Source organism: Enoplosus armatus, chromosome 21, assembly GCF_043641665.1.
Source record: "Enoplosus armatus isolate fEnoArm2 chromosome 21, fEnoArm2.hap1, whole genome shotgun sequence".
Lineage (NCBI taxonomy): Eukaryota > Metazoa > Chordata > Actinopteri > Centrarchiformes > Enoplosidae > Enoplosus > Enoplosus armatus.
In genome coordinates, this window is record NC_092200.1 from 12,906,405 (window position 1) to 12,931,642 (window position 25,238).

The 25,238-nt window shown below is 41.1% G+C and overlaps 1 protein-coding gene across 1 annotated transcript; it reads right to left on the reverse strand.

Moving 5' to 3' along the window:
• Positions 1 to 2,016: 2,016 nt before the first annotated feature.
• dap (death-associated protein) lies at positions 2,017 to 14,527 on the reverse strand. The gene is made up of 4 exons (XM_070928435.1): positions 14,338 to 14,527; positions 13,246 to 13,345; positions 7,212 to 7,254; positions 2,017 to 4,097 (listed from the first exon to the last, which is right to left on the reverse strand). Exons 1-4 carry the CDS (start codon positions 14,390 to 14,392, stop codon positions 3,978 to 3,980), a joined length of 318 nt encoding a protein of 105 aa, XP_070784536.1. The 5' UTR covers positions 14,393 to 14,527; the 3' UTR covers positions 2,017 to 3,977.
• Positions 14,528 to 25,238: the final 10,711 nt, after the last annotated feature.

The window sequence follows — 25,238 nt, forward strand, 5'->3', positions numbered from 1 at the left end:
TATTGCATTATTATTACTTTATTTAAATAATAAGCAATAATTAAATTAAATAAGATTAACATGTAATATTGCATCTTGACAGGTTATATGATATGGCAGTTATTACACTGTCACTACACATACTTGTCAAAACTTGAATATAAAATATAAATTATCTTAAATTATGTACTATAAGCATCATGACCTCAGCAAGAAGTAACATGAAGCAATATCTGTGTGTAGCTGTATATATATTAGATGGAAGTTTTTAAAAAAGCTTAAAATGAAATTTAGAAAATTAGAATTGATTGAATTATTTAATTTCTCTCTGGCAAATTGAATAGTTCTGAACCACATCTTTTTTTATAAATAAACAAGCTTAAAAAACATGGCGCTCATGGTCACAATGAATTTCTCCATATTATCTCTGACATAGAAATAACTAAATGTAACCTATCCCAGTGCTCAAGGTATGAGAGCTATATCATTTTTATTTCTTTTTTTAGGATTCTTTGAAATGTGATACAATCAACGATAAAGTAGGTCCCTCTTAATGAATTCCATTTCTGAAATGCTGAAAAGTATGAATAAATGAAAATGTCTCAATTAAATCGGCATCAGAATTATCTACAACGTGTGAACTACAAATGAACTCCAAGTGCCCTCACTGATAGAAAGCGAAGAAAACTTGGCAGAGAGCAGCTTTCTTACACAAAGAAATCTTCTCCCAGGAGTTTTGATAACACCAAACTCCATATAAAAAGTTCTGCCTTATACTTCCTGTTAAACAATTTCAAACAGCAACACTGCAGAAAATGTGCTGTTTGAGGAGTCCCACCCATGCAATGGTGTGATGCTTGGAATATATAAATTTAAAAAAGGAAGTTGGGAGAGCAAGCAAGTTTGGTTTTGGTGAAACTGGAACCAAAATGTCACTATAACTTTGACCATGAACACTTCCAAAAAGAGTCCTGTTCTAAATGACTGAAATACCTTTTCCTCCCAGTGCTGCCTGTTGACTGAGCAAACCGCAGTGTCGGTGGAAGGTTTTCAGATGGTTGTGTCACAGAAATGACCAGTCTCAACTAGCTGAAGCCAGTTTTAATGTTCCTGAGGACCACATGGCCAACAGCTGGTGGTGTATACTCAAGGCTAATGTAATAAAGTGCCTCTAAATGGGAAGGACTCAGCGCTGAGGGTAAAGTGCCTTCAACTGTAACCTTGACTGTTTTTATGGTGTTGGAAGAAAAACTAAAAAAAGCATGTTTCAGAGTCAGACTGACATCGACAGGTTAACTCTTTTGCCTGCTGACGCGTGATTACTAGAAGCTGGCTTTGTTGGATATTCTGCCTAAATATACCCACAGAGGGCAGTGTCTTGCTCATGGCCAGATGTTTGTTCTTACTGCACACCAGAACCGACCACTGAGCCAGTCTATTATTTGACATTACTATTTTTAATCTAAGAAAAGGTACATAGATGCACATTAATTTAATTTAATTTAATAGGTTTTTCGAAGTACATCTGCAGTACCATGACTGGCAACTTCTCTTGGGTGGTATTATGTGCAAAATACTGACCTAATGCTAGACTAGCAATGAAAGGTATTTGAGTATTTAATCTTGATACAATTTACCTTCTTCTTTGTGGAACTCATACTCATATAACCATTTGATTTCTGAGCAAGGCAGTGATACACTTTTAGCACTTCTCACCCTCATTCTGTTGGTGTAGTCAGTCTAATAGGGCATGGCAGGGGATGAGAGCTCTGCCACACTGACAGAACTACATACAACCACGGAGAGTCAAGGAGATTGCGTCTGCTTTAATGGGGTGTTTCAGCTTGCTGGCAGAGGCTCGTACCAACTAAGCCTGCACTGGCTGCTTTATTGGGCTAACATAAACTGACAGAACACCTGGTTGCAGATGCTTGTGGAAAGATGGATTACATGCACTAACACCTGGCGCACACGGTGTATGAGAGTGTGTGTGTTTGTGTGCAAGCAGAAGGGAGGAAAAAAAACAGCAGACAGCTCTTGGAGAGATGCTTCTTCATTTTCAAAACACCACCTGAGCCCTAATCCCTCAGTGCAGGGTGCTAATTCAGCGTGGAACGCTCAAACACCCTAGGTGAGGCGCAGGTCACAATCCATCAAGTAGGACTACTTTGAACTTCTACAAAGTACAAAATATTAGAAACATATCACTCACCTTCACCACTCAATCTTTTTTTTTTTTTTACACGACATATGTTACAAATTAGCCTCAACATAATATTTTTGTCCAGTCATCCCTCATTTCATTCAAATACAAACAAGGTGAAAAAAGTTTTTTTCCAAGATAGTCTATATCTTTATTTACTATGACAACCATACCTAATACCCACGTCCACTCAATGACTAGAGATTTGTACAATTTGAACAATTTACTCAATCAACTGAGAAAAAAAACAAAAAAGATAAAACTCTTTTAAACTTAATTAAATTAAACATAGGAAGTCATTCCTTCTTGGCAAAATAAATTTCTTTCCTTCTTTCCTGGAAACCTGAAAGTTAGTGTTGCAACAAACGACACTTGAGAGTAAGGGGATGGGTGATTAAGGAAAAGGTGGTGTGTGTGTGTTTTGTGTACGTTGATATGTATCATTTCTAAGGAGATGCCGATCTGGACTTTGAGGGCCGATACAGATTTCTGATATGCAACGAGCCAAACCTGCAGATATCCTGGCAAGTAGAAAAGAAAGTATTGCATTTTCCTTGCATACTGACAAACCGTCATATGGTCAAGATATTTGTTCAAACACTTTTCTATGGAATGTAGAAATCGCCATTTTTGTTGTCACCTAATCTTACAGTTAAGAGCCTCACTATTTTCTGAACTGCTTCTCTGCAAATCTTTGTTCAACTAGTTGTAAAGTACACTTGTGATGTTCAGGCTAATGTTAATGCAAACACAAAGCATCCTGCAGCTGCTTCACAGTAAATGGTGTTCTTTAGATTTCATTACATTTTTGGCTGCATTTTCATTCCAGTTGACACTGGTGTGTGGCAGACAAAATATAAATCCAAATGAATGAGATTGAGCTTGCAAGGCAGGGAAAAACAGAGAGCAGATCAGAGATCAGTAAGACTCCTCTCTGTTAGATAAAAGCTAAGAACAGTGACAAAATAATAACAATAGGTTTTGCTGTGGCCCAAAAGCTCTATTAGCTTCTGCTATAACCACATCTACTTGAGTCATGACAGCCATCATTTCTCTCATTCTCCTCATTGGGCATCTGTAATACTGGAAATGTCCAGTTTCTAGTCTGGGTTAAATATATTAGCAAATTTCAATTGGAGGCCGATCAATCACATCATCTATAATAACTGGTTAATGCTGTCATGTAATTAGCTACTTTAACTCTGGTCCATGCTGTACCCGTGCAGTTTGGCAACAGTCTGAGTGACAGACACAGAGTTTTACAATCTTTTTGGTTTGTGTTGAAAATGTAAAACTGGTGTCCACCTCAGGGTTTGTTGATTGGTTCTTTTGGTCTGTGAAGATTATAGGCAGAAGGCTGGCGATTGGTTGGTCGGTTGGCCTGATCGATAGGTTGCTGTGATTGGCTGGTTGCTGTGATGTGGTATTGGTCAGCATGTCGCTCGGGTGAGGGTTCCCCCCACAGACCCAGATCTGAAATCAGTTTTTCCATTAATGTTGAATCCTTGAATGACAGCCATTTTAGAAGACCCTCCTCCCACTTATACCACCTAAAGACTGAACGACTGTCAAAACAATCCCTCTTAAGGAGGACCCAAAAGTGCAGAACTAATAGTGCAGCACCAATGCAGCAGGGGTGTAAAGAGTGGGGCTTCTACAATGGCTGTACTGGCATTGGGTGTCTGATTATTTAGAGGAGATTTGTGCCTGCTGGGGGAAACATCGTCATCCTGTGTGTTCCATTGGGAAGGCCGTCTGGTGGAGTTAGCATAGCCATCGTGGCCTGCTGCCGGGCTCACTTGCGGGGCTGGTGGATGTGCTGGTTGATGTGCTGGACAGAGGGCAGCTTGGGGACACAAGGCTGGGGCTTCTGGTGGGCCACCTGGGCAGCTGCAGGGGTGAAGTCCTTATCACCCTGAAAAAACCCAGTCATTCAATAGTATTTAAGGGCAAAATAATGAACTGCATTCAATGCATTCACTGCACAAACAGTAGCATAGTGCTGTGGTTGTTACCAGTAAGAGGCTCATCATTAGAGTTAGATACTGCAGACACAATAAGAGTATTGAAACTGCTGTAGTGGTAGAATTTCAAGTGCAAAGGATCTTACTGGACAGTAAACACAACAGGAACGTGTACAGTAATATTCAGGGTTCACACACATCATTTCTTAGAACAACTTGAATGTTGGGTTGTGTACATTAAGCGTGAAAGTGTGTATGTAACAATGTTTTGTTTCTATGCCTGCATATGCGCTCCTATTTTTAAATCCTTCCCCTCCGATAATCATAATAACAATGAGGAAAGTGCGTGAAGGGTAGAGTATGGAGCACTCATCTGTCCCCACTCATCTGCCCTGCAACCTCAATCTCTTATTCCAAGAAAAATGCCCATAAACAGCCTCGTTTCTAAATCGGATCAAAGCAGGAATTTGATCATTCAAAAAGGAATGCAGAATTTTTATCAAAGGCTTACTACAATCATGACTTGTTCCTTCTTTCTTTTGTCTTTATCCTTTCTTTTTTATCTTTACCTGCCAGCACTTGTTTCTTTCATCCTCAATGTTTCCGTTTGTTTCCTCTCTCCTTACTCCCCTGTTCTTCACTGGTTAATGTCAGACTTTTTCTTCGTTCTGTTTTTTTGTGCTGCACTTCTCTCTTGCCTTCTTCGCCCCGATCCCATTTATGAGAGAAACATTAGTTGATGTGATGAAATGTGTAGCTATAGCATTGTACACTCATATGTCTCTGGGTGTGAAAGGGAGGTTTTACATACAGCACAGCAGGGGTGGGTGAGTTTACGAAAAGCACACATTACATTGCATGATTAAGTGGATTAATATTGAAGGTTTTAATTCATTCATCTAAAATACTGGATTTTAGTATTTCGTTAGTTGGTGTTTTGCTGACGCCGTCTCATCTGTCCAGATGTTGCCATATGTGGATGTTTCCCCTCATATTCTTATTTCTTAGGATGTCAACATAGATAAAGTTATATAACCAATTTAATCAATGCTACACACACACATACACACACACAGCCTGTCAGTCTGAACCTCTTGCTGAACTTCCCTCGCCCACCCCATCATTGCTTGATCCTAATCCTCTCTGTATGTGTGTGTTGGTTTTCTACTGTATATGCACTAGTTTTCCTGCATGTGTGTGTGTTTTTTTGTGTGTGTGTGTGTGTGTGTGTGTGTAGGCGGGCACAAAACATTTACAGTGTGCGTTTCTTTCATTTAAAGCCAATTCCACGGCTAACTGCATGGGATGTGGATGGATCTGACCTCCAATTGCCCTTCTTCTCTCTTCTGAAGCTCAAAGCTTCCGTCTCCTCTATCTCTCTGCTACTGAAGCAGGGGTATGGGAGGGAAAGCAACAAATTAACTCTGTTACTGCACTGCACTGTGAATAGAAATGGTGATTGGCAAGGCACGTTTCCTGCCTCCTTTTCACCATTTTACTACACGGCTAAAACACCCATTCGGAGAAATAATGTGGTATGTGCTACTTCTTTACAAATCAAATTTTTCTTTAAATACTTAAAAAAAGGTTTAATATGTCTGCATAAAATGTCTAAAAAAAAAAACATAGACCTATGTTGTATAAATCAAATACAGTACAGAAATCAGTCATTTTATTCAACGTAACAGTAATACTGCATTTTGTTTCTGCCACCCAGCACCATTTTTTCATTAATTGCATGCCACGTTGCAACACAGTAATCGAGTAGAGACCTAATTTATTGATATGATATGATAACTTTTTCTTTCCTTTTCTGTGAATGGGATTTTCCATAAGAGATATTTGTCAAAAGTGGGAAAAAGACAATGAAGATTTTTTTCTTTCTTTCCAAACATTTCAAGAATTTGTCTATATGCAATACTTTTTTTTCCCTCTTGCCTCCTTTCTGCAAATCTATTTTAAAGCAGAACTGTATCACTCAAGATGCATATTCTCTCTCTTGTTCCCAAATTTAAAGGCTGACCTGTTAAGATATACTTTTCAACAATTATTGGATTTTTGTAACTAACTGTCATCCTTTTCCTTTAGAGTTTCTACTGCAATCAATCAAGTTTATTTGTCACATGTAATCATATAAAAAAGGTACAATCACAGTGAAATGTTATTCTTATTCAGGTAGCCTAGCTGGTTTAGTTTTCACAGGACATCTGAGAATGCCATTCTGCCATTCCCAGAGAAAGGAAAGATGGCAGATACGTAACCAGGAAATGTCCACACAAACTCCAGACACACAGAAGTGTTTCACTTAGCTCCTAAAAGGGTTTTTTCTGAGGCTTTGTGCAGTGCTAGCCTCTGGGTTTGATGGCAGTGATAGGGGGCGAATGGGAAGGCTAGAGGAGGATCGGGGGATAAATGGGATGCCTGCCACCTTGCTGATATCACTGCAATCTTCCGCAAACAATCTACCTGGTCTGACAGGCAGTGAACGGAGCCATCCAGGGACTCAAGGACACTTTTTCACACACACACAAACACTGCGCTATGTAGCTCACACTAAATCCAAGACATACAGTCAAAAAGACTTAACAAAATACAATAAAATTAAATAAACACAGCTATTCACAGGCTTTTGACACATTTTTCAAAGTGGCAGGTCAGGGCTGTCAAAGCCTAAACACACACACACACACACACACACACACACACACACACACACACACACACACACACACACAGCATTATCTTTAACTACAGATATCTGATTACTGATCTAACCCTTCTGTACTTTATCATGTTTTCTCCACGTTTGGCACTCCACTGGTATTCTCTCCATTTTCTTCTCTTCCCCCTGCTCTGCCTTGTTTTTCCTTTTCTCTCTTGTTCCATCTCAGCACTAAGCCTCTACCTCTCCCTGTAGAGCTGATGTCCCAGATATAAGGTTATAATGCTTATTTCAACACTACTGGTGGTCTGTGTATGTGTGAGTCTGAGTGAGTGAGTGTGTGTGTGTGTGTGTGTGTGTGTGTGTGTGTGTGTGTGTGTGTGTGTGTGTGTGTGTGTGTTACCTTTGTAACCACTCCAGACACAATCATGGGGGCCTTTGGTGGGCTGAAAAGGGGAACAAGAGAAAAACAAATTAAAAATGATTTGTAGAATTCAACAGAGTGTGTGTCCGGTGCTTTATTCTGTGTGTGTAATTTAATCATATCGTGAGCAGCTTATATACCGTATGGAAACGTTTACATATCTGGCTTCTCAAAAAGTGACACTGTGCCAAAATTCGAACATCCCAAGTTGTTGAAACACGCAACACACACACACACACACACACACACACGCACACACACACACAGGATGGACCTGCCAGCAGCTTAAATAGCTCCCATTCATCCTGGCCAAACACTGTGGCTCACAGCTTGTGGATGGAAAGCAAGAGAGAGAGAGAGAGAGAGAGAGAGAGAGAGAGAGAGAGAGAGAGTTAAAGAGGACGATGATGATAATAAAGGAAAGGATTTGGGAAGGAGGAGGAAAGGAGAGGAAAAAGAAGAGGGAGGAAAAGAAGGGACATGAGGGGGTAAAGGCAGGTCAGGGCAGATAGAGGAGGGGGAGGACCGGCGAGGGGAGGCGAGAGGGCAGAGAGTACAGGGGAGAAGAAATACCTATATACAGTAATAATAGGCTGTTAGATGAGAGCAGAAGAGGATGGAGGAGAGAGGGAGGCGTGCACTCACTCAGACATAGAGAAAGGGAAGGGAATGGAGGCAGAGAAAAAGATGAGGAGGAGGAATGCGGAACCTGAGGTAAGTATCGACCTTGACATGACAAACGAGCGCCGTCTAATTTTACGGCGTCGTCACCCCCCACCCCCCCCCCAGCAAAAGAGTGCAGTTGTGGTAGCCACCTTCAAAACTCCACTCAAAGACATTAGCTGTAGCAGCAGGCATGGTCAACTTATGGCTTACATCATTAACAGCCTAAATGTGTAAACTAAAAGTTTCTCACACAGACTACAAACTGCAGCCTCAGCAGCCAGAATCTAAGCACTTAGGAAAACGTAACATTTGAAACATCTGCTACTTTCTTTTAAATATTTTATGAACCACGAACATTCTTAATCAAAATCAATTCACAGTTATGGATTCTCAACACATCTGGCAACCCAATCTCTGCAATCAACATCTTGGCACTGAATAGCCCTCTGCTATTTATATTAATGAGAATATACCTTGCTGTTAAATTAATGCTTGGACATGCTGAATTTCACGGATTATTCCTCACTACCCACTCAAAATGTGGGGTTGAGAGGCTCTCCATTTGTGAGTCAATTAACTAAAATATGGCATATTAATGCTGCAAGTGTTCCCAATTCAAAGTAACGCTCTGCTGGCTAGCTGGGAGGTGGTCTTGCTAGCTTTCAGCTAACATTTGGCTCGAAAGTTTGAAAATGTTTAAGGTTATCTGAGGAACAAACAGAGAATGCATACGGCAAGTGTCAGAAAACTAAAAAAATTACACTGTGAAAAATGCTAATGGGAGATTCATTAGGTATGCTAGTGCACAACAACCTCTCGGCTAAACTTTCATCTTAAACACATCTGGCTGAGTGCCATGCTGCACAGCAGAATCTGCTTTCATTAGACAGATGATAGTTAACTGTAAAGTGGCATGCTAGCATTATAGGATACCAGATTTCCTCATTTGTTCTAACAGGACCTTCTTGCTGTAAGCTAGCTCGTTAGCGTTCAGCTGCTACTGCCTGATGTTGAATGAGAACAGCCCCGTCAAGCTGTTTTTCTGAAATACAAACGTAGAAACTTTCTATGAACGATTTGCTTCACAGGTAAAATATCTTTCTAACAACTGAACATATTCTAAAAATGCCACTATGTCACTATGCCAAAAGAGACATGCAGCACATATGTACAGTAGCTGCTTCACTTTCTATTTCAGTAGAGGCTACAGTGAGGTGAGACACAGTGGGACTGAGGTGAAAAGGCACGCTCAGTTGGATATTTTTCACACCCCGAGACAGCGTGGGCTGGTATTCACCTCACGCTGGGTTGTCACATGTCTCTATTCTATTGAATGTCTATCTCCATTGCGATGAATCCTGAAATATTGAAAACAGACTGCAAAGGGAAAGGAGGTATAAAACACATTGCATGTTGGAATCAAACTTTCCCCGGTTGTTACAGAGATAGACAGACAGACAGACGGACAGGAGTGAGGGCTGTAAGACTGTCAGAGAGACAGAGAGCTAACAAGCATCTTCAAAAGTGTAAAAAGAAAAGTCAGACAGAGAGACAGACGAGAAGGTAAGCTTTTCACCTGACTGGCAGTTAAATACATAGATAGTGTGTAATCACATGTTGTAGACAGACAGACTTGACAGGTTTTAGTCATGCTTGATAAACAGACACTCAATTTAAGACTTTTTAATCACGCACTGCAACTGGCCACGACACCTTCATCTAGATACCACACAAAAGCCTTATCCATAAGATGATGCTGCTACTGACAGCTTTTTCATCTATTCTATCTGTGCGGTAAAATGGAGAGAGATACCCAGAGAAGGGCACACGCAGAGAGAGAAACCAAAAGTAACACAGATCCCTGCTGTGGTTTGGTGTGATTGGGAGGAGGGTGGCTGCGCATGGAGACAGAGGCAGCCTGCAGGGGGCAGTGGAGAGCTGTAAGGAATCCTGGGGAGGAGTCGCTTTGTGCCAGGAGAGGAGAAGAGTCAGCGGGAAAGGAGATCAAGGGAGAAAAAGAGATACAGAATGCAAATCTCAACTATTAACTCAAAGAGTGAAATGAGCATGAACACATTTGTATGGTGTTTTCTCCTCTGTCTTTAGCTCTAAAGCCACACCTCACCACCACCACCACCCCACCCATCTTTCTCTGCTTCAGCAGAGGAGGAAGTTTGTTGCCGTGGGCGAGGTGGTGGTTGCCATAGAAACTGATGCCTGTTGCCTGTTTCTCGCCCCCCCCCCCCCCCCCCCCTCAACTTTTCACCATGAGCTGTCAGCTTACTGCACATTTCACCACTGTTCCTACGTACAGTGCATTGTGTGCAGAGTCAAGTCAAGCGAGGACAAAGCACCACCCGCTCTCTTTCTGAGCCTCTGGAACATATCCACCTCTCAAAGCAAATATGTAGGAGAGGTGAGGCCTATGATCACCTTACATGTAGTTTTCTTTAAAACACATTTAGCTGATAGTTTCATCCAAACAGTGTGTGAGCAGTTCATAAACCATGCATTCACTTTAATAAGAGGCAACATGTTAAGTGATGAAACAACCATCTGTTTCCCTCCTTTTCTACGTCTCCCACTCTCCTGCTCCTCTGACTCTCACTGACTATCCCATTTTATCAGAGGAGAAGAAACACTAGATGTATTCACCTGACAGTTAGTGGGCAGGAAGCCTCTGCTGGGTCACCAGTTTGCTCTGGCTTATGCCTCCCTTTCTTGCCTGTATCTCACCCCTACCCATCTTTCTCCTTCTTCCGTTACTCCCTCTCTTACCGAGTAAAACCTTTCCTCTTCCGTATCTTGATATCGCCATTGCATCCCTCGCTTTCCATACCATAATAATCCCCCCCTCTACTCCTTGCCATAATCCCGGCCACCTATCTCTCTCTCTTTGCCCCATCTGTCCATCTTGACTAGATTGGGTACGGCAGGTGTTCCCCTGACTACAACGCTTCACTGACTGCTACTAATGCGAAATTTACCCAGTGGCCACCTGCTAGACGTCCATCAGCGTGACACAGAAAGGGACGAACAGAGTGTGTGTGAGTGAGAGAGTTTCCCTGACTGTATTTAGTGATGAGAGCCGTTATGAAGCATCTCTTTTTGGATGCGCCGACAGGTCATTTTTTGTTAAAGATAAACATTTCACAGGAGGAAGCTAAACCTGCATTTACACAGCCAGGCCAAGAGGAGTTTATCAAGCTAAAGGCTGATTTTAAATGGTTTTCCTTTGTGATTAAAATTGACTATTTGTCTAATTATTTCCACAGCCCAAGTAATGATTCCTTTTCATTGACTGCAAGCTCTAAAAGGAAATATTTGGGAAAAATGAAGTGACATAAATACAAGCAACTATCAATCCCTGTATGGCCCTGGTGTGCCAGTTTACACATGAGGGAAAGGAATGAAAGGTTTTTCAACTCACAAAATCCTATATTGAGTTTTCAAAGCAGACATTTAGCTGGCTCCTCTACCAGTGCAACTTATTCTAAACACATTCATGACATCTTTAAGTAAGACTGCAATGCAAGTAATAAAGGAAATAATACAATCATAAAAACAGCAGAGAGTCATTTCTTTCCAATCTGACTGCAGATTTGTGAAGCTTATCATTACAAGTGGACAAATAATCAAGTACTTATTTAATTTAGAACTGTAATAACTTTGGTCATTTTTCAAGCAAAAATACCAAACATTCCCTGGTTCCAGCTGTGTTTCTCTGTTTTATATCACTGTCATTGCATCTGAACTGTTGGTTAGGTAAAACAAGGCATTTTAAAGTCGTCAACTTGGGCTCTCTGAACTTTTGATGGGATTTTTTTCCACCACTTTCTGACATTTCATAGATTAAATGATGAATAGATTAATTGAGAAAACAATTGACTCGTGTTCACTCCGTCAAATGAATTCAGTAGCAGTATACTTGTCAGTTGCAGCCCCTATTTAAATCTCAAAGACGTACAGTATGGCTCCACATCCTCTGAAGTGCATATTCAGCAGGCTGGAGAAGCCGTCACACCCTGACCAGCGTCCGCTGCAACTGAAATGTCAGTCTTAAGCACTTCTCTTATAGTCTGGAGGGTTTCTCTCTCGAGCAGGCCTTTATCCTTGAGAACTATAAACCAAGCTTGCATGTTGTTTTTGTGCTTCTGTTATCTACCTGACCTCACTTTTCACTGCTCTGTCTATTATTGCAACTCATCTTGGCACAAAGGAAAAGGGGAGCAACAGAAAATGACTTAGTGCCACCGACAGGCTTGATAGTATTCCTGCTCTGAATTACAGGAAAATACTCAAACAAGCACACTGGATGAAGAACATGCAGTACATCATTTAGTGTGTGAGGTTGCGTGTATAAAGTACATGCACATTTCTTGACAGTTGGCAATGTTCTTGAATCCCTCTCACTGCTGTGCACTGCTTGTCAGCTCTCATTTATCACCACTCATTAACACACACACAAAAACTGATATGTTGTGTGAATATGCCACCTGTACCAATACGCACATAGCTGACGGGTCCTCATGAATATTGAGTAGACATATGTAGGTGTAGAAGCAGACACACGCACACAATTACACTGAAAATAAGCAACAACTTCGCAGAGCAGACTGACCTCAGTACAAACAATGCATTCAAGCAGCGAAAGCCGAAACATGCTAAAATGGAAACAGAACAATTATTGTGGCTTGGAAATAGAGCCAGTGTGATGTAAAACATGCAGACCGAGGCTGCTTATAGCAAACAATAGTGACTGCTGAATGGGCTGTTCAAGTTAATGCTGTAATTATGCAGTAATTATGTTGTTTACCGAATTAGCTGGTAACAGTACACAACAAGTCTGCTGCAAAATGGCCTACAGTATAGCCTTACCGGAATGTGGCAGCAGCTAAATTGTTTAGTTGACAATTTGCAGGGTGTGTTAGTCCGTGTGTGGGGGTGATTACCAACTCACACATCAGCACAGAGTCGTACATTGCACAAAGACGGACAGTCTCTCAATCTAACAGTAGAGAGTACTGAACCAGTTTCACTTCTGCTGTAAATGATTGAGGTAATGTAGTGCATGGACGGATTATGAGACAATAAAACATTATGTTGCCAAGTTGTTTGTAGTCATGTTGTGTGTCTTTTGGGTCCTCTAGTTTGTCTTTGTAATCGTTTTCTCTTTCTTTGTAGTCATTTTGAGTCTCTTTTTAGTCGCTTTGAGTCTCTTTGTGGTTGTTTGATTGACTTTCCAACACTTCAAACAGAGGCTCTGGTCCAGGGACGTCCTCACCCCTTGGGTTTGTGCCCAGTAGGCCCGCTAAGTAATCCTGCCATGACTGTGTGGGTGTGGTACCTGGAGCTGACGTACTCCTCCTCCTCATCTTTCTGCAGTGGTTCTGGAGCAGTGGCGGCGGCCTGGTGCTTCTGCACTATCCTCATACCTCCTGCCTTTACTGCAACACACACACACACACACACACACACACACACGGATCGACACACATATGAACACTGATTAGCAGATGAACTGAGACAATTAGTTCAAGAGCTCTCAAATGATGAATGCATAAACAGCCAATTAAAACAGTGAGAAAATACAAAGATCCCACAGCACTGAAGCCATACTGTGTTTGGATAGTTAGGTAATAAATGACAGTTTGTACTTTACTGGTACTATGACCATTAGGGACTTCAGCTATATAATTACTTGACCTCTATAATGTTCAACTGATTAAGTTGCACCGTAGGTTGGCATAGTGCGTTAGAAGTCCTTGACCCTGAATTCTTGGCAGCTGCAGGACAGCTGTTCTGTTGCTGACCTTGACCTCTGACCTCACTGTAGAGGGGCTGCTCATAGGCATGAGAACATCAATGGTCTCTGGTGCTCACACCTGCATTGTAGTTAAAGATTGACACACGGTGGGCCTCCCACTAATCACAGGCTGGGTGTAAGGGGCATTTGTTATCTCACTGTTCTATCAGTCCTGCAGCTGCTGAGGCCCAGCGCCCTGCCACACTGCTCATGTCCACGTAGCCTTAACACCTTATCTGTTTTTCTCCATCCACTAGACTGGGAGCCTGTGACCTCCACGTCACCGCCGTCCAGCTGCAACAACCGCAACATTGTAACTGAAACCTTCACGTTAGACTGCGAGATTCACCAATACAATACCAAAACATTACAATACACTGGCACCAGGTTTAATGGTGTTGCAAGACCTTACGCCAATCAGGAAGTAAGGAAATAGGGAAATATGGCAGATTACACAGCACACAGCACTGAACGCTAAAAACACGTTGTCAGTCGCTGGCATCTGCAAGTGTAGAGATTGAAGAAGAATGAATCATCATCATGTGATTTCTGGTCTGAGACACTGCAGAAACAAAGGCCTTTCGGGTTTGTAGGAAGCTTTGAAAAACAACACAGCAGCCCAATGAGCTTTACCTGCAGGGAGATGTCCTCCTTTGGTTTCGATTTTCTCCTTCGGCGGCGACGACATTGTCTGCTCTGATCTGGAGTCAGCAGCGAGATAAGGAACCAGAGCGAGAGTCTAACAAACAAATCCCCGCTTTATTCTGCCTGAAATTGTGGACGACACTCCAGTCTGGATCGTCAACGTGGCTTTCTCCTGAGCATTGTTTGGAAACGGTGCGTGATGGCGTCAGGGGCTGAGGGACGCGAGGAGCGCGCTGACGTCGATCGTAGTCTGCGCGCAATGTACAATCTGAGTAACCTGAATACAGCAGTGCACAAAATATAGCGTATATTAAAAAACGACTAATTTATTTTATTATTATGACTATGTATTGTTATTATCATTATTATTGTGTATGACGTATCATGTGTAAATGTTGGTATGTGTTTATATTTTCTCTTGTTTAGTTGTGTATCCATCTGAAATATTCCAGTTGATCCCTTTAAAAAGAAAAGAAATCATGAATGCATGTGTGGGCAACAAATAACTGCCACATATAACAGAGGAATGACTGTTCATGAAGATATGTGTCCACAAAGGGGCCGTCAACAAAGCCTGTATCAGGAAGTTAAGTGTATGTGTGAAAATGTAAATATGTAATTCAGTTCAGGAGTTAATGTTTAACTTAAATATTATGTAAACGCTAATTGTAGGAATAACCATCCTCCAATCCATAAATTATTTAAATATTATAAGAGCACAGGTTACAAAAGTTAAAAGACCACTTTTAAGTACCTAAGCAACTAACTACACAAAACTGATTCTACATCTTAAACTAAAGCATTTATTAAGCAGAGAGCTCTTCTAATGAAGCAGCCAGTTTCCATCTCTCACCCACTGTCGTGCCAAAACAGCAGCAGCAGGATCAGCAGTAAAAGGCAAAATAGACAATCCAACAGAGAGAAAAAGAAAACTGCATTAGGTGTGTGTGTGTGACAGCGGTGACCTCTGAGACCACCTACTTTCTGTTTTCACACTATAAGTCCACAGTGGTTCATTAATTGGCTGACATGACAGTGTCCTTGGGCAGAGCTAAGAATTACAGGCACAGCCTAGCGGTGCTATAGGTAACGGAGAAAAGAGTTTTTAGAAACTGAAATAAAAACTAAAACTAAGGATGATGGTTTGAAGTTATGGATTAATTCACTATAAGACAGAGGGTATATTCTGTATATGCAGAGCACTGCTTATAGGTATCTATGTGTAGGAGGTTGTGTGTATTTGTGGTGGAGCAGCTGTTCATTTACAGCATTTCAAGAATAAAAGTTCAAACTTGAAATTGTATACTGCAATGTGCATATGTGATAGGTCTGAGGAGTGACGAGTCTGATGAGGGTGCATACATTTACATGTGTGGTCATGTGATTGTAGCGTGTGTGTGTGTGTGTGTGTGTGTGTGTGTGTGTGGTGTGTCTGACTGTGTGTGGTCACAGTGATGCGTGCAGGCCAATCGTCAACTCTGTAATGGCTAAATTGCGGTGTGAAGTGGCAGCTGCGTTCTTCACTCAGACCATCAAAAGAAGTGATGTTCACTGCAGCACCAGTCCCCACATACACACACACACACACACACACACATGCACGGCTGCACACACACCATTTCTAAATGAGTACATTTGAATTATTCATTGAAATACACAACAAGAAAAATATTAAGAATACAGATGCAATCAGATAATTTCCAAGATCTGTTTATAATGTCACCCCACACCCACAAGTTTTATTCTGCACACACACACACACACACACACACACACACACACACACTGCTGATGAGCAATGGGTTTTGGCAATGGAGAGGTGGTCCCAGCATCACATTTGTCCTCAAAGCACAAGAATCTGTTGCCAGGGCATTAGCGTCCCTGAGGAGGATGTTGACAACCAATCAAAAGGCCAGCAGTTCACTCGCAGGTCAGGATGCAGTCTGTTGATAGAACAATGAATTGTGATGTCTAATTAAAATGTTCGGACTTTTTGGACTCTTATTTAACAAGATAAGTTGATTAAAATGTCACTCTGACTGACAACAGTAGCCTAGGGGAGTATTTCTGGTGCAGAGGGAGGACTGTACACAATCACACCCACAGAGTTCCTATATTGGCAACATTTCTATTAACATTAAGCCTTAGTGGCCACTGCTGTGGCAGCCTGGGCTTCAGTCTGAGATGTGCCACGCATGTCTCTGAAGGCCTTATTTTACCTCTGCATATAAATCAAATCTGAACTTCAAGGAAGGAATGTATTTGAATGAAAACTTTATTTATTATGAAGACAAAAGCATCTTTAAAAAGTTGCTTCACAGAGCACTAAACATCCATATGCACCAAAAAGTCGTTTCCTCAGACTCATAAGACAGGATTTCAAAAATACAGAATTTTGTAGTTTTACTTACCTGTAAGCAATACATTTAGCAAAAGGCAATTTATAACTGTGGATACTTCAGTTGGGGGGCTTGGGAGAGACTAAATGGTCAAATCTCATGATCCTACATTTCCCATGATGCAACTTGACAGCATCTTTTGTTAGACCTCCACGTGCCTGGTAAATGCTCACATATTTCAAACTCAACACCTCAAGTTTGTAACTCAGGCTTCCTATTATACATTTGTAGGCTCCAATCCCAAACTGAGATAACCCTGATGGCATAACTATGACATAATCAGTTATTTCAGACTTTGGAAAGCTTCCTCCAGAGCCATACAAGACATTATACAACTGTTTTCATATGCTGAGTAGTATCCGCATGATGAGTACACTGACTATGATGTGATAAATCAGTGTCCCTTTAATGCTGAATTTGTAAGCATACTGTAAGTGCAATTAAGGCTGGGTCGGATTATTCAACATTATCTTTAACTGTCTTTCATGGAAAAATATTAAAACAAAATTAGTTATTGGGAAAAAAACATCATGATATTGATTTCAAGTATATCAACCAGCCCTAAGTGCAATCACCTGTGTGTTTCTGTGGTTCTGCCTGTCGTTGCATACATCCATGAATATGTGCGTGAGTGTGTCTACATATGCGGCCACTAGATGGGAGGATGCAGCTTCACTACATGAGAGACGCATCTCCAGTCGTATATGTAGGCGTTTGTGTCCTGCAGGATTCATCGCTGCTGTCGCTCCAACAAAGCTCGGCCTGTGATGTCCCAGAAAAACTGAAGAGTCACTGATAGAAACTGCACAACTCCAAAGCACAAGACAAATACAGAGAGCTCCCCATCCAGCTCATGTTTCCCTCCCTCACACACTTTCTTTTTTTGTGTCACTCTCTCTCCACCCCCCTTTTCCTCTCTCTCTGACGTGCACACACGCAAAACTGCGAGAGAGGGAGAGCATTCATTACTCAGGGTGAAAATACATGGCACACATTCAAACTGCCATAGGTGAAATCCTCTTCAGAAGTCAGTGATCTCAACACCTGCCCATGGCTGATATGACTGTGTGTGTGTGTTGCCTGGGCCTTTGAGAGGAGCACTCTCAGTGACGGCTTACAGAGAGACAGAATGAGGACGTCACAGGTGAGTGAATTTGCTCAAACTGACAGGTGTACACACACACATATACATTCTCTCTCTCACACACACACAATCATGCCTCTGACACATACATACTCTCTGTCTCTCTCTCTCACACACACACACACACACACACACACACACACACACACACTGACGTAGCTCGGTGGGAGCCAGCTGGGTCCTCTGCAGCAGCACTATCACACATGAATAACCAAGGCTTCCTCTCTGCTGCAGCATTGACTATTCAATACCTGACAGGGCGCCTTATGGTGTGCATGTGTGTGTGCGCGTGTGTGACAGAATATGATCCATATGAGCGTACACTTAAGTGCATGCGTCTGTGTCAATCATGGTCAAAATGAAACAGGGTGAAAAGTGAGGACAGGAAAGAGAGAAGAAGCAGAGCAACAAAGCAGATTGATTAGCAATAATGTGATGCTGTATTGATCGCCATAGGTTCACTCTCTTTGCTCTAGTTCTCCTCCACAAGGAGGCTGAGGTCAAGTTCAGATAGGAAACAGTAAATCTAGAGCTGATTTTGCTCACAAGCTCATAGAAAAGTCAGGTACGTACTGTGAGGGCAGTTTTCCAGCTACCTCAAGGTAACCATCATTTTAATGGCACCACAGAGACATTTGAGTGCAAAATACTCACTCATCTCTGTATGGTTTTTGGTGTTATTGATGGACTCTGTTCAGCATGATGAAAGGGGCCCTGGTTGTGCTTTGTTCTGCATACTGGATCGAATTCAGGAGCTGCACTGTCAATAAAGTAAAAAAAAACAAAAAAACTTTTCTTTAATCTCTTCCCGTGCTCGGGTTTATGTTGAGACAGCTTTAGTAATGTTAGGAGTTGTTCACAAAGCCGCTCAAACTTCTGCAACCAATGGACCCCTGCTGTCTGAGGTGTAGTTTGATTTTTAGCCATGCTAGCTGCACGGCTCTCGGTCTTTCAGTTGGGTTAGGGTTAGGGTCAGGGGACCACTTTAGACCAGACTGAAATGTGTTAGATGAATTGGAAAGGAAATTTGGTACAGACATTCATGTCTCTCACAGGAGGAATTGTAATAAGTTTGATGATCTCTCAGCTTTTCATGTAGTGCCATCATCAGTCAAAATTGTGTCCAATACCTGCAAAAGGAATGACATTGCTAATGCTAATTAGCAAATGTTAGCATGCTAACATCCTAAACTAAGATGGTGACCATGGTCACCTTTATATTTGCTAAACATTAGCATTGTCACTGTGAGAACTCCTATTTTCAACTACAATTTCCATACCACATGAATATCTATTACAGACTAATAAAACTTACTTGAATTGTACAGTATAAGACATCACAGTAAATAAGAAGTCTGCAATAATCGTAATTGCTTATGTATGTATTAATGTATGCAGGGTCTCCCACAGAGATGTGCAGGTTAGACTAATAGGCCACTTTAAATTGCCTGTAGGTGTGAATGTGAGCATGAATGGTGGTCCATCTATAAACCCTGTGATTAACTAGTAATGTGCAGACAATCAGAACAAATAGTGTCCAATTACCTTATGTGAATTGCTCCAGAAAGCAATCTCCTATAGAATATCAGTAAAAAATTACAGAGTAAAAAAATAGAAATTCCCCTTAGGGATCAATAAAGTATTTCTGATTCTGATTCTGCTTCTGAAAAAGTGGAATGAACACCATATAACACAGCTACACATTAAAAGCTTCACCTTTTCATTGACTGAAATGCAGTTTTTTATCATAGCTGTGGTGCTTTGTTCAGAATTGTTATTCCCGCTGAGCATTTCACAAAGGTTTTCCATCACGACTGATTTGCTGTGGCTATCTTCAGCCACATTAATCAGCACTGTTCAGTCTTTGTGCCCTCTGTGAAAGAATTCTTGGCAAGGATCAAATTGAAACATCCTGCCACTTCCCGTAGGTGTAAATGAACCCTGATAACACCCATGTCAAACAGCGGCGAACATCTCGCTGTGGGGAAGCTTCCTGTCTCTTTTGTTTTTTTTCTCCTTCTGTTGCTTAGCCAGTAGATGCAGCAGAATTTATGACAGCAGGGGAAATGAGAAATGAGAGGTACATGTACTTGATTCAAATAAGTGGGGATTTGGGAGAACTGCTCTAGAGTCCTGTTTGTCTGCAAATGCCTATTTTTCTGCCTTCTCATCTTCTGTACTTCATCTCTTCAATTGTCTCTCGTCTTAGTCCTCTGTAATTTTGCTTCTGTAATCACACTCCATCCTTCTCTTTACCACTCTGCGCAGCTTCAATCATCTCTATAAAGAAGCAAACCTCAGCACACACTGTTAGCCAGTAAAACCCAACATTTCCATTTTAGCAATCTAACAACACATGCAATTCTTTATTATTTATCATAGGATAAAATAGGTTGTTTGTACTAAAACTATTTATCAGTGCTTTTCCACGATCTTACCAGAGAACGTGTATGACTTAAACTCTATCATGTTACGGCAGATGAATAAGCTAAAGGAGCTGTGACACATAAGATCTTCCAAAATAGAAGTAAGCTGGAAAGCCAGAGCCAAAAGGATAAACATGATGCTCAAAGTAGAATGCTAAATGAGGCAGAGCAAACATTTTGAGTTCAGCTGGCCAGTTTTCACATGCTTACAAACCCACCGTTTTGCAAACACATACCAAACTGATTTTGTTAAAGCAGACACACTCAATATTCAACAATGGCTCAAACAAGTAATGAGAGCTGCTCATAGATGAACCCACAATTACCACAAATCTTTGCAGTTCCCCTCTGCTCTACGGAGATTCATTGTTTGCTTTTCCAGTTCACCCGCACCGCTCTTAATGTCAGCCATAGCAGGCTGCTGTTTTCAGCGAAGAAGCTCTGAAAACCCACTGTGCGCCACTCGCCACACCTCCAGCACCAAATGGCTGACAGACACAGTCAGCGACTAGCTGGTGAACATAATGGAGCATTTAGCAGCTCAAGATATTTCCCTCGGGAGTTGGTAGAGACCGTGAATACTGGACTTACATTCATCAGGTGGCCAGAAAAACAACTCCATATGCATATGACAAATAAGCAGCTGTTTGCTAAGAAGTTCCCCGTATCAGCTTAACAGGTGGATAACATGTCAGTGTTGTGCTTACAGCTTGTTTCCGCTGCACCAAAGTGGCCAAAATATTGCAGGTTTGAGGGATAAGAAACATGAATTTATTTCGAAGTAAAGCCTTTTCTTTTGAATAATGACTGTTTAACTTTGAATGATACATTAACTTACTGTTGTGGCATGCTTTGCTGTGTTTCACTCATGATTTCTTTTTAATTAAATAATTTAACATATGTATTCACCTGTTACTGTATAAACAGGGGGTGTCTTGGGATGTATGCAAATGCAAAGACTTGTGATGTGAAGTTGTGATGTGTTCAGAGGTTTAAAACACCTAAACAGAGAGCAGCCCATATGATCTGAACTGTAGCTTGTCACTGAAGAGGGCCCTAACTTCAGCTGCCAGCTTTGCCAAATGAGCCACATTTGACAGACTCCTCTTAAGTAATGAAAAATAGAAGAATTTATTTAGAAAAACACTTTTTCTGGGGCATTTCTCATTTTCCATTATTTTTCATAACTCATAAAACAAATCTGAAGTTTGAAGAAGACCTTGAGCTTTTACTGCTGCTGCTACCACTCACATTGTTTTACTGTATTATCGTTTCAAAAGTCTCCTCATCCTTCCCCATTCCTACCCTTCTTTTCCTACCTTTCCATCTTACTCTCTCACCTATTCAACTCTTCCTCCTTCCACCTTGCTTCTCCTTCAGGCTCCACCCTTCACTCTCCTTCCCTTTCAGATGAGAGCATTAATTTCCCAAGGTCTATCTGTGGCACACAGTGGCTCTGTGGAGCCTCACTTCTCCTTAAACACAAATTGATTTCACGCTCAAATCCTCAGAGTATAAATCACAGACCCTCCACCTGCTCCCCACTATATCTGTGTCTCCTTCTTTTTCCCCTCACATCTCACTTTGTGTCTCCCCTTCTCCTCTTTCACGTCCTCCCCAGCATGCGCCTGTGCGCACATAGATCTGTACGCACATATACACACACCTTTGAGCTTCACTTGAGGTGAGTGACGGCTGAATGGGCAGAGACGCTATGAGAGTGAGAGAAAGCTGAGAGAGAGGGAGTGAAACAGTGAAGGCCAGAGGCATCCACAGGGTGGAACTGGGCAGTTTCTAGAAAGGCTGTGTAGGAAAATTGAGGAGCTATTTTCATGCCACATTAAGTCACACCAGCCTTCCACTATGGGACTGTGCTCAGACAGAGGAGGCTTGCCGCTATTGTGAAGGCTAATAATCAACGCAATGGAGTTATTACCCAACACTGCATTTCTTAGGCCTAACCTAGACAGCATCAAAGAAGGGGAAGGGAGGGAGAGAGGAGGGGGAGACATGAATTCCAATGGACTGTAACAAACGCTGCTACCTCCAGCTCAGGCTCACTTATTTAATATGCTTCAAGTTCACTTCAATCTCAGGATGGATATCTGGATGAATGGGATCAAAGTCGTAGAGGGCGATACAAAAAAGGGAACAAAACAATGGGAAAAATAAAAAATAGGAATTTCCATTACTGCGTCTTTGGTGTCTGTCTACTGTCATTAACGTGACAATAGAGGCCGGTGGGTGTAGCCCTTCCACTGGCTTTACATCTCTGTATCATTATTAACACCACTCTAACCACCACCCACCAATGTCACTCTGACTTTTAAGCCCCATGTCATGCTTATACATGCCAATCACTGCTAAGCTGTGTAAGTGGATTAACTATACCAACCAACTAACTATGTGGGGGTCATTATCAGCAGAAGTGTGAATAGGGCTGATATCCAAAGCATTATCATACAACATGTTCCCACACACCTGTCAGTCAAGTCCCCAGCGAATATGTTTGTGTGAACAAATGATGCTATCAAGATGTTAACAGTGTTGCCTGTCAGCCAGGGGAGAAAACAGCGATGAATGGTCTGTGTAAAAGCAGTCTGAGTTTATTGACATTGTTTGCATGGTGTTGTGTCTCTGATGTCTACAGAGGACTCAAAATACTGCTGAATACATATTATAGAGTGGAGTGCATACAACTTTGTGAATATACTGATTCTGATTACAGCAGATGAAATGTTATTGTGTCACTGTTTAAGTCGCTGTATTTTCTGTATGTGTGCAGCACTTTTTTATTGCAAGTGACAGCTGATACCATCTCTCCTACTATATGTGCAAAAGTCCCAAATGTGGAATACACACACATCTGTCACAACACAAAGGTTGCAGATACAGGACTTTCAAAATCTCCTCAAACAAATGTCATTTTAGATGCAACTAGATAGCGTCTTTCATTGGACCCTCCCTACCAGATAAAAGCCACCAACTCCACACCGGTAGGCACGGAGGCTCTCTGTTAAAGTCAAAATTGATTATGGTTATTTTCTCAGACCTTAGAAAGCTCCTCCAGAGCCACAGAACACATTATACTGCTGTTTTGCCGACAGTGTAGTGCTCCTCATGACGCGTAAACTCAACTTAATGTGTAAAATTGGTGGAGTGCCCCATAAAATTGGGATGGTGTTTTAATTGATTGGATTATATTTTAAGGTGTTCATCTTATATTGTCTACTGGACATGACAGATGTTGAAGGGACACTTTGCAGAAACAGCCTCAACTGAAACTGGTCATTCAAAGATTTCCAAGGTAGCGTTTGTTGTAGGGTTACACCATGGGATTGTTTTATATGATACAGGCATTCATGTTGTTATACATTCAACATGTATATACAGTACTTAGTATCTTCTCTTGGTTTTATTCAGCAGACACAAGATAACATTTGCTGCTGAACACTATACATGTGATTGAACATGTAGTACAAATTATTATTGAGCCTTGATGCAGAAAAAGCTTTCAACTGAGTCGATTGGGAGATTTTATAAAGAGTATTACAGAATTTTGGATTTCATCAGACCTTTATTAAAACTATTCAAGCATTGTATAATAGCCCAAGGGCGAGAATAAAAATAAATGGAGCCATATCAAAGTCATTCGGCCTGGACAGAGGGACCAGACAGGGCTGTCCAATAAGTCCATTACTGTTTGCAATGTTTATTGAAGTGCGAAGTCAAGAGATCACTCACGAAAATTATATTACAGGTATAAAAATGCTAGGTCAAGAACATAAAATGTCTTTATTTGCAGATGACATTTTAATTTAATCCTCAAACCCAGAGAGTTCAATTTTTAAATTATTGTCATTCTTAGATGTTTTTAGAAAGTGACCCGAATATTAAGTTTCAAATACATGCTGAGCCAGATCATAAGCTCTAGCATCCATGGTCCAGCATTTGGACCACATGAAATATATATAATTAATACATTTGAATGACTTAAATTTTAACCTGTTAAATCAGAAAATAAAGGAGGACATAAAGAGATGGAATTTAATTCCAATATAATTTTTCTGTCACAAATTTTGTCAGTAGAAATTAATATCTTGCCTAGGGCATTATATTTATTTGAGACTCTTCCAATTTAAAAAAGTGATAAACAATTCAACGAATTGGATAAATCAATATTGCGGTACATTTGGCAAGGGAAAAATCCAAGGATAAGATTTCAAACTCTATAATTGACAAAGAACAAGGGAGGACTTGCACTCCTCTGCCTAAGGGACTATTATATATCGGCCCAATCGAGGATCTTGTTTTGTTTGTGCAATTCTGATTACCAAGCAAGATGGAAAGCAATTGAAGAGAACATGTGTGGGGCAGCCCCAATTCAGGCACGGTTAGGGGATAAAAAACTAATTAAAAATGTAATGGAAATAGGTAATAAGTGGATCAACTTATCTCTGAAAACATGGTTAAATATTATCACTGAGAGTGGCTTGTTTGAAGGGATAAAGAAAGGGATGGTGCTCTCATGACCTTGACTTTACCCCAAACAAATTGGATGCAAGCTATGATGAGTGGGCTAACTGGGGCCTCTCCTCATACTGTACTTCTTTTAATCAGGGGACATTGAGCAGTTTTCAGACATTGAAAAGACTACACGGGTTAAATTATAATGACTTCTTTAGATTTCTTCAGATACGCCATCACAAGGCGAGTCAAAGTCAAAGTTTTTCTTAGTGCCTATGACAGATTTCGGGCTTAAAGTAATTTCAAGATTATAAAAGAGACTTCAAGAGCTTACAATAGCAAGTACCACCTAACAGAAATGGGAAAGGGAAACCAACAGTCGCATTCCAGAGGAAGTCTAGACAAAATACTATGAATTTCAATGGAGGATAACAAGCTCAACCTCATTGAGAG